Consider the following 11,076-nt stretch of genomic DNA (forward strand, 5'->3'; position numbering starts at 1 on the left):
ACATGAGGGCCAGTAAGAGAGAACCATGCCACTGATCCCCTAGTAATGAAGAAGGGTGTTTTATGATATATGGAAAGAATCTTAGCAACACTCTTCTAGATCGTCCTCGCGTGTCTGCACTCCCAAAGGCAATGCTGAACTGACTCAACTGCTGCGTGGCATCAAGGACAAGTAGGGTCAGCCCCGAACCTAGATCTCCACAGGTTCATTGCAATCCCTCCATGAATAGAAAGCCAAAAGAAGAGAGTGATCTTTCTCTTTCTGAGGGATTTCCAGAGTCTCCTCCAAGTGCAGAAATATGAAAACTATCCCAATGAGGAGCTCTGTAGGGCCTCCAACCTCTACTGCTAAGCTGAAATCTCTTGGCATTTCTGACTATGTAACGAAACAAGGGGATGTTCTTCTCTCAGTGCCCTTCATCAATTCATTTTCACTCTCCTGGGTCCCACTACAAGAACCTGATGGGAGAACCACCATATAACCAGAGTCTCCAAGACCCAACTGCCAAGAGAACGGGATCAGGATTAAGATCCACTGTGAGTCGTGCCCCACTCCATGTAACCTGCAACCCTAACAAGCTAGAAGGAAACCTCCAAAAGAATATCATTAGAAGATCTGAGAAGTTTGCCTCCCGACTGAACATCAAAGACAAGGGTCTCCTCATGTGCATTCCGCAAGGCAATGACTTGTAAGGGAACACACGTCCCCATGAAGCTCCCAACTAAGTTGACTCTGTGATCGGCATGTCATCTGTATCTATCCACTCTGTAGGTATGGTTGCCTCTATCTGCTGCATCCTGACTGCACTCCCTCTGAGGTGGCAAATTGATAAGAGCCTCTGATCCTCTGGAAGTCGTCTAAAAGCCTTCCAGATTCCTACAGTGGAAGCAGGTCCCCTCTCCCATCTAGACCATTGCATATAATGTGACACTCCTAGTGATCTGCCATGCTCATCTAGGATAGATTCATTCCACATAACTGGCTGCCTGTCTATTTCTTCGCGAGAGGAGAGTGTAACTCTCCGAAGAGTGTCTCTGAAGCTGTCCCAAGCTTTCAAAATGGAAGCTATGAGAGGGGAAGAGGGAGATCTAAGATGGGCTGAAGTAAAAAATCCATCTCGAGCTGCCCATCCAATCTCCCTCGTGAGAAGGTGTACAAGATTGAATGCTGCGTAGGAAAAAATCTTTCCAAGGATCCTGTCCAAGCATCAATCCTCTCACTACAAACTCGCATAGCAAGGCCATACACTGCAAATTCGGATCTATAATATTGAGACCTCCTTCCCTTGTGGGGAGAATGAGGGTTTCCCAAGCCACCCTGGCTACAACATCTGAGGTGCGATCTAATCCACTCCAAAGAAAGTTCCTGGTAGGTCTCATGAGCTTAGATATAGAACCTCTAGATCTGCACCAACAAGAGCAAACAAACCAGGTAGTAGCCAATAATACCTGGTTTATAATCACTACTCTGGATGCAAGGTCAAGTCTGGCAGAACTCCAAAAAATGAGTTTCCTCCTTATGCTCTCCAACACGAGAGCAAACTGTTGTGCTGGAGAGATGCCCATCCTAACCTGGCATCGTAGGTACCTGATGGAAATACCCCTGTGAATCTAAGAGAATCCTATGTCAATCCCTCAATCTAGAGTGTCCTCATCACTAATCTAAAATCCATTGGACTTGTTCCAATTAATATGAGCCCCTGCTACAGTGCAAAACAAATCCAAGGCTGTCCTAAATAAGGTGAGTGTTTGCGGTGTGGCATCCAAAAAAATAGCCGTATCATCTGCCAACTCACTATCCAATAGCTCATCCTCAATGGAAGACTCAACCCTATAATACCAGCTTGAGCTCTAATGTAATAGCTCATAGCTTCGGCCACAAATAAAAAAGGAAAGGGGGCTAAAGAGCATCCCTGACGGACCGATCTAATAATCTGAAACCTATCTCCCCTGACTCCACCAATGAGAACTTGGCTATGGGCTGATCTGAAGAGAGCTGATACCCCTCTGATCCATGCATCTATGAATCCAAAGCAAGCGAGGGTACCCTCTAGAAAACCCCAGTCTACTCTGTCATAAGCTTTCTCAAAGTCCAGGAGTAGAATCGCAAGCTTATGGCCATTATGCATGGCCCATTAAGAAGCCTCCCAAAATGAGAAGATATTATCGAAGATGCTCCTACCATGCACAAATCCCGTCTACGTATCATGTATAAGATTTGAAAGAAAAGGCTGCAGACGTAGGCTGATTGCTTTTGCTAGGATTTTGTACAAAGTGCTTTTGGCTATTGGCAACCTACTCAGTGGGATTTTCTGTTGGGCAGTATTGAAGGCACGGTCAAAGGTTGCCCTATTGTTACTCAAATATTTTTGGATTGGAAACATATTCTTTCGCATCTGGCTTAGCATGGCTGGAACTCCTTACAGGGCAACTGTTTAAGAGTTGAGAGCATCCACTAGTTACGGGTTTTTTCTCAGCCTTTGGCTTTGCAGGAGCCTATACGCTCGTATTTTCTTAATTCAAAAGGGATTTCCTCGGTGGCAGATGTCATTCATGATGACGGCACTATTTTATCCTTCCCTTTGGATGCTAGAAAATAGGAATGCATTGTCCTGTATGGCAGGTCATTACTCGGATGCTTCAATCATTTCAGCCAGTACCACCTTTAGAACTTCAAGATAGGCTTCAAGATTGGACTCTTCTTCTAGTACACTCGTCCATTCGTCCTTTGAAGTTGTCTCATATTACAGTCTCATCTTTGTATAAAGTTCTGTTGTCTCCACCGTGGGCATCAGCCACCAGGGCTAATCAGATTTGGTGTTTGCATCGTCCCGTCAAATGGTGGAGAAAAAGTTGAAACAGATTTGGCACTCCAAGGAGAAAGCCCTATGATTTGAAGGATGTACAGGTATTTAAACAGCACATAGAAAAGCAAAAATACACCTCGAAAATGCCCACAACACACACACATTTAAAAAATAAATAAGAATAAAGTGAAAACTTTGAATGCTTTATATTACAAGATAGCTATCCCAGAAAATCGGTAAGCCAAAAGATTACATCAAGAGAAAATCTCCATGTAAGACAAATATACATCATGATCTATGCAACATGTTTGCAGACAATTGAAAAGTGATTGCTGCAATGAACGGTAGAAGAAAACAAAAGTAGAGAAAACTAGATCACCAAATACTCTGTGGTTTCTATCTTTCCATAGAGTCCAGAGTGCCCAGTAGAGAACCCAAGTAAAGAAAACTCAAAATCCGTCCGTCAAGGATAGGTCCCAAACAGCCAGAACAGCTTGCCAAAAGAAGCCTGAGGAAATATCAGTCCCAATCTTTGGCAAAGGATGCCGAAGAAGCTCCGTGTCTCCAGGCAATGCCAAAAAATATGAGATACAGATTTCCTCGAAGCTAAACACCATGACAAATAGCTGGAGCAATAGGTTTGCATGATAAAAGCTGTCTAGACGGAACAACCCCCAACAGAACACCCCATAGAAAGACCTGTTGTCGCTCCTCTATCCGTACATTTTCGCTGCTCCACAGCCTTCTTTTATCTCGCTTTCTGAGCCGACCTACTGTAGCACCTCCTTCTCTATATATTTTCACCCATCAACGATTTTGTTTTTGCTCAGCTTTGAGCGATTTTTCTCTATTGTTTTCCATAGTGGGGTTCCCTAGCTAGATCTACTCTACCTTGGAGTTCTCGTGTTCATAATCTCGGGTCATATCTACTCTAATATCTCTGAATACTAGTGTTAATTACAGCATGTCCTTCTTCTATCCTTTGTTCTTCTAATCGACTTTTATCCTCCAAATTTTTGTGCTTATAGGCCTTTGTTAGTTTAGCGTTGACAATTATGGGTGTGAGTTAGATAGCTCTATCTGAGGGTTTTTCTCTATCAAGATGTTGTCAATCATTCTAGAGTATCTCATAATAAGAAGCAGAAGTATGTGATGGGTTAGGATGACCTTGTTCATGTCTCGCATGAGGCACGTTTGGTTTTTGAGGTTATGCATGAGGGATTTGAAGATACAAGGAAAGATTGGAAGGAGCTTGCCCCTATGGTGGCCATCACAGTTGAGGTTGATGATATTGTTAATCCAATTAGGGAATATGCCAAAAATGTTGTGATTATCTTTTTCTTAGGTAGAATGTTGCAGCAGATGTGGGAAGTCGATTGACGTGGACATTGGGGAGATGTTTTGTCCAAAAGGTGCATTATGCAGCTAGGAGCTTCTTTGAAGTTATTATGACAAATGAACTACATAAGCACTAATTATTATGACATAAGCACTCTAGAACATTCTACTTTGTATTATAGGCAGCAGATGTTTCATGTTTTGCCTTGGTTTCCCACATGAGACTATCCATCACTGATTAGGCATCGATGCCCAGTTTGGGTAGAGGTTGTGAATTTCGCCCAATGTTTGGAGAAATTGCAAAAATAGCAATATTGTTAGGCAAGGTGGTGTGTCCACCCCGGCAAAATGGGAATTCTAATAGATTTTGCATTTTCTGGGACACAAATGTCCCCATGTTGGAATCTTATTATGTTACGGTGAATAATGTTGGAGACTGTTGTGTGCTTTCTATAAGCTTAAATGGGTCTCTTTGCAGGTGCTTGTGTGCTTGTTTTAAATGCTGAAATTTGGTCATCTGGCCTCACAACTAGCTTTGCACAAGATATCTCCATAAGCAATGTCTGCATCAATGCAAAATAAGGATGCCCTTGGGACCTCTGGTCTTAAAAATAAAATAAATAAACCAGCTATTACTGTCTAGGGTAAAAGAAAGGTCAAAGTTTTTCCTGCTTGTAATGGTAATGTCAAATGCCATGTGCAGCTTAAGTAAAAGCTAAGGAAAAAACTTCAAATGAAGGTTGGCAAACCCCAAGGATAACAGTCTCATCTAGGAGGCCTCTTCCATCTTGAAGATGGACGGATGCATCACCTAATGCCATACCCCTAATGAGAATTCTTGCATGGGCTGCAGTGAGTGACAGTCATACTCTCTTTCCAGAAGATGAAGTTGCCCTTTTACTTCCTAGACCACAGGATTTGGTGTGACATTAGGATCATGTCTTGGATCTTGAGATTGACATGCAGGCTTGATACTTTTTTGTGTGATAGAGTCTGTACATATATGTAAATCTGTAAATTTGTTGGCACAAATAAAAATTTTGGATTATGATGTACAAAGTTGTGTGATATGTGAAAATGGAAATTTGTATGGGCATTTTCTTAAAAAAAAAGAAAAAGAAAATTGTATGGGCATATGTCGAGAGATTGCAGCCTGATATAGCGGCCTTATAGTAGCGTAATCAACATGGTTTTGAAGTTCGGATAGGGCATTTTGTAGGAAATGACATTTTATATGCAGGTAACGACTCATTTTCGGGAGTGGTAGTTGTTGTCAAACATGCTCTTCAGCCTATTGTGGCTTTCAATGACTAGAAGGTCAATGGATTGCTTTCAATGACTAGAAGTCAATGGATTATTATGCAGTGTCTCTCGCAAGGAGAAATATTTGAGTTTGCCCGAGTCCATCATGCCCTGCAATCATTGCATGATAGAGCATTAATCTGGCAGGCTGTGTAGTCGTATCCTTGGAGGCAAACAGGCTTTCTTTGTAGGGATTTCAATAATGCTCCACAACCAAGAGATAACACATTCTGGTGATGCGCATGTGCTAATCTTGAAGTGAGTATAGTGGACTCAACTACTCCTCTAGCTTGATCTTGCCGACCTATGGGAAGAGACACGGGCTTTGTTTCGTGGCCATACTTTTTAGCCTAATGCAAAGTCAGCTTATGGGGCCCGTCTGGATCACTGATATATGCTTAATGCACACCAATATGGTTCTGTCACTTGTAATACGTGGGCTGATTATGATTTACCGCATTGGTCACAACTATCATATTATGTAATACAGAATGACAAATTACGGGATACACGGCTACTTAGTCTAGATAATAGGTATTTGTAGCATGAGGCGTACGAAGGTGTTGTGATGCTATTGCTCCTCTTTGGGCACAATACCACATAGATGTTGACTTTGCATCGAATTGCTTTTGTTACTTGTATGCATCATGTCATCCGTGAATATGGCAACAACTCCATGCATACTCTTTGAGAGGATGTCACTAAGGCTAGCAGCACTCGTCAGAACTTGAGAGAGATCAGCATAGGAAGGTTGAGAAGTGAGAAACAAGGGCGAGGCAGAGAGCTTCCAAGGATTTCTTTAAAAGACTCGCACTACAAGAGGCAAATTGCATATATTTGCAAGGTTTAAATGTGGATGGTAATTGGACCACAACTTGCTAAGGCATGTGTTACTCACAACGAGCTTATAGATGACATGCATGAGGCCCATCATCTATAAGCTGGTTGCTAAGATGATAGTGGGCCATATCAAAGGTTTCTTGCATGAGGGTTTACACCATGCTTGGTATGGTTTCATTCCCCACAGGCATATTACAGATAATATTGCCAATGCTAATGTAGGGATTGAATATGCATAGTATACGGAGTAGGATGTTATCTTATTGCAATTGGATATTGCTTGGCATCATATTTTATGGTCAGGGGAAATGGTTTTACCCATGCAACTTGTGCGTCATCTTGGTTACCCTTTGGGGTGGACAGTCACTCGCCGCAGCAAATGGACTTGGTGGTGCTTGACAAGCTGACAAAGAAATTGGAATATTAGAAATTGGCTACCTAGCCATTACACGGTCATTTTATTTGCACTTGATGAGGTTTACCAAACAAGATATCTCATGTTTCATGTCTACTATCATTGAGCTTTTCTGGCGGTCACATCATCAAAGTAAAGACCTCAGGCTATGCCCTGTGGATCATCTTTGCTTGCCCAAGATGCATAGGGAATTGAATATTCTCAATATTCATATGCACATTCTAGATAAGGGCAAAATGATGCTTCAATTCTTGCAGGGTGATCTGCCATGGGTGTACATGATGCGACATTTGCTTTTGCATTTGCCTCCTGCAGCATTGGTCACTAGTAGCTTACCCAATGTGATTTTCTCTTGGGTCACATTGATGGCAAGGTTAAGCTTGCTTTCTGATTGGAAGCACATACTCTCTTATCTTAAATTTAATGGCAGGGATTCTCTTGTGGGAAACTCTTTATGTGTTGAGTGCCTTCATCCTTCAAAGGTGTTTGCACATTTGGTGGCATTTCAGGAGCCCACCGCTCTCTTTGTATTTGGTCCAAAGGAATATGCCTTGTGGGTGGTGTGCTTGGTATGGTAGTTAGACAGTTTGTCTTGGACAGCATTATAGACCCTATAGCACTTATTTTCACTAATGCTTCATGACTTTCAGCCAGGGCCTCGTCTTGAGATTATAGATCACCTCAAAGACTCGGCCCTTCACTTGGATGGTCCTGCTTATCTCTCGCTGCTGTTAAATGTTGTCATGATTGCATCGTTGTATAATGGTTTGCTGCCTCGTCACATCTGGTCCATGATATGACTGTACAGAGCATAACAAAAAAGGTACTAACTTCAAAGCTTGCTGGAAAGCTTCAAACTTAGGTTGAGGAAGAGCCTTCGTAAAAAGATATGCCAAGTTGTCTTCAGTCGGAACATAAGAAAACTGAATATCACCTGTTGATAATCTCTCTCTGACATAGTGATAATGAAATGAACCTCAATATGCTTTGCGCGGTCATGGAAAACTGGATTCTGTGCAACAGCCAAAGCACTCTAACTATCAGTGAAGATGACAGTAGGAGCAGTCTGACATACATGAAGATCTGCAAGTGACTTCCACAGCCCAACACACTCCATTGGAACTGTAAAAGCTGCTCTGTACTCAGCCTCACTGTTGGAGATATCATAGCCAATGAGTCTAGTGATGTAATGTGTTGGTGTGTAGTACTAGGAGTTCTAGTACTAGTTCATGTGTGTGAGTCTTGTGTGAGTGCCACATATCACTATGGGACTTCTCGATGGTGGAGGAAAAGGTTGCAGCCACATCGAATTTGGGCTTGCAAACTCCCCCTTCATCAACAGATTTTATGGAGTTTTGCTTGGATTCTTGCATTTGGACAGATATCGGCTCGTCAACATATTGCTCCCACCGATTTTCGCCAATGTCTGTCCTTTTGGGAGTCTATGCCTCATCTATTTTGGCATTGCCTTGAATCTCGTGACTTATTGTTTTTGCTACAACAGCAACTCCAGGCCCAACTAGTGCTTGCTTTGGCACGCTCTTCTGGCTATCTGGGGTTCATCCTGTCAGGCAAGGGTATGATATTTTCTTTCATTGGGTTTGTTATGGGGCAATATGGACTCTATGGAAGGACCGAAACCATAGGGTTTTTGGTGATACGTCCCTGGCTAAGTATCACTTCTTTCAGGCATCTCTACGGCAATATTTCTTTGACTACCTGCATGGTTGGGATCTCGATTATCCCGCTTTCTTTTCATATATAATGAGACCTTCTGATGTTGTACTCCCTCTTGGGAACTATTTCTTGTAATATAAGAACAAAGAGTTTGTACCCAACAAAAAGTGTGTGTAGTGGCTTGTGTGACCATAGAGTATTGGTATTCATTAGCAGCCATACGAAAGTGAGCATGAAATGAGGCATAACAAGATTGCAACAAGTAACCAGCTGAATTTGCAATGTATGGAAGGGTTAAATTTGAAAAGCATGTGTGCAAGAGCTCCTATTACTTACATTGGCTCTACATTCATTGGGCCCTTCTTTTTCATTCTGTAATCTGGTCTTGCATGGTAAACATTGCCTCTAAATTCGTTGAGCCCTTTTTTTTCATTCTGTAATCTGGTCTTGAAAAGCATGTGTGCAAGAGCTCCTCTTACTTTCATTGGCTCTAAATTCGTTGGGCCCTTTTTTTTCATTTTGTAATCTGGTCTGGCCTTGTTGTAATTGTAAGCTTATGCTTTGAGCTTTATGAAAATATGAGGCAGGTTCTGAGGCAATGGTACAACTCGTGCACATTGTTCTTAAAGCCCCTGGGGTCTTTGGAGCAAGGTTCAGCGGTGCAGGTTTTCGAGGTTGCTGTGTTGCACTTGTTACTGCAGAGTTAGCAGACACAGCTGCAAACCATATTTGGCAAATGTATAGGCGAGTCCAACCAGAACTAGCAAAGCAGCTAGAGAATGAGATACCAATCCTTATATGCGGTACAGCAGGCCATGCACATGTCTGCTGATTGCTCATGCATGTGTTGAGATAAATGCTACAAATGATTTCATGATGCATTTATGGATGTTCTATTGCCTTTACATGTAGTGCTCATGAATGCAAAACTGGGAACAAACTTTGCAAACCTCATTTTACATATCTATTTTGCACACACTCAAGACTCGTAACAAACAACATACTAATAAGTATGACAAGCATGAGGTTTTTTGTTACTTTTTTCAATAGAAATTTTGATGAAACCTAGTTCAAAACATAAGATCTATATAGTGAAACATCCTTCTAAATTCCCATATTAGCAATAAAATGCTATTTGTTCGTGAAAATTATCCATACCATTTTTATTCTTTTACAAAATCATAGACATGTGAAGCAAGAGATTGGTTTAAAATTTGACTAGGTATATTGTTTACATATTTCCATTATGAAGAACTTTGCATGTCCAGTAGAAAAACACGTCTAATTTTAGCACTTAAGGGCGATGAACTACATCTACTGTGGCAAGCACGATTGGAGTAGACTTTTTTGTAAACCTAAAACGATAGCATTAGCCATTTGTCAAATTAGAATCGAATTCTTCCAAGAGATGACATCAATACATCTCCATACAAATTCAGCATTCTAAACTTTATATATCTAATTTAAAATGGAGAGTAATTTGTTGATGACAAAAACAAACGCAATAAATAATGGTTTGAAAATACTTTTTTGCAAAAGGGTTCAATAACAAGAAACCTAAAGCTGTGACTTTTTGTGGGTGAATTTGCGCGTGCACATCCGCACACATTTAATTTTATACCCTCTCGCTCATACACACTTTCACTCTACCTCAGCGTTCTTTAGCTCATATGCTCTCTCTCTCTCTCTCTCTCTCTCTCTCTCTCTCTCTCTCTCTTTTCTTTTCTATTCCTTCTCTCTTTCAGGTGACACTTGCAAATGGTGGTCAGACCTGCAAATGGTCTCAGGTCAGCCTTTCATCTTTCACTTGGTGAATGGAAAGCCGTTAAACTAATCCTCATCCCATTTCAGTGGTTGTGAGAACATGCATTTTCTCCAAAGACAGGCCGCAATAGCTTCAAAAGGACACAGAGCTTGAGGCAATACAAATAGTGTCATCTCCTTTCATTGCCCAATATTACTCTCTTCACGCACATTCATGGATCCCATTCCTTAAAGACTGAAGCTAGGGATTGGATGCTTGTTTCCCTTCCTTCTAATCTCTCAACACCTCTCAGACATTCATTTGTTGGGTAGAAATATTTTAAGATGAACACTAAATTAAAGAATTCGAGAATCTTCCAAGTCCCACTTTTAAATAAGGTTTAAGATTTGGCCATGTGGCTAAATCTTTTAAAAGTGGGAGGTGGGAAGATTCCCTAATATAGTGTTTAGGGTGGATTACATTTTCAAGTAAGAGGTTAAGATTTAATCAGGTGGCCTAATCTTAACCATGCTAGGAAGTCCTAAATTCCCTGATATAGTGTTGGTGGTCTTTGATTCACTTAGAGTCATGATTGTGGTGTTCTAGGTTAACCACTCTAGCACTCGGTTGTAAGATTATCTTTTTCTCACCTTACTCACTAGGATCTCACTAGGATTTGCCCTAATCATTCATCAAGCTTATCGGCCTTTCTCAAGTTTACTACCGGCTGCTTGTTATGATTAGAACTTGTTGCAAACCCTAATATCTTCTATGAACACATTATGCTTACACATCCATATGGCTCTCTTTGTTGGTAGACAGTTAATCTATGAGTTAATAGGACCAGTGTTGGCCTTGTAGACTTCATTTTACTCATGGTGGGACTCAACAGGGTGTTCAACAAGATACTCTTATGGCACCTCTTTGTGCCTCTTACTCATTGATCAATAGGTA

The 11,076-nt window shown here is 41.3% G+C and overlaps 1 protein-coding gene across 4 annotated transcripts in view; it reads left to right on the top strand.

The window, feature by feature from the left end:
• Positions 1-9,476, top strand: part of GALAK (galacturonic acid kinase) — a 210,749-nt gene extending 201,273 nt beyond the window's left edge. For 2 of the 4 annotated variants that reach the window (XM_087396316.1, XM_087396313.1), the window contains one exon: positions 8,966-9,472. In XM_087396316.1, the coding sequence (XP_087252442.1) occupies positions 8,966-9,210 (245 nt within the window). In that variant the 3' untranslated portion in view covers positions 9,211-9,472. Of the gene's footprint in view, positions 1-8,965 lie in introns of all 4 variants that reach the window. The other 2 variants (XM_087396315.1, XM_087396314.1) reach the window with 2 other exon arrangements.
• The last annotated feature ends 1,600 nt before the right edge of the window (positions 9,477-11,076 follow it).

The sequence above is a fragment of the Dipteris shenzhenensis genome, chromosome 25, assembly GCF_047967505.1.
Source record: "Dipteris shenzhenensis isolate YYH24624 ecotype China chromosome 25, Dip_SZ_1.0, whole genome shotgun sequence".
In the NCBI taxonomy this organism is placed as follows: Eukaryota; Viridiplantae; Streptophyta; class Polypodiopsida; order Gleicheniales; family Dipteridaceae; genus Dipteris; species Dipteris shenzhenensis.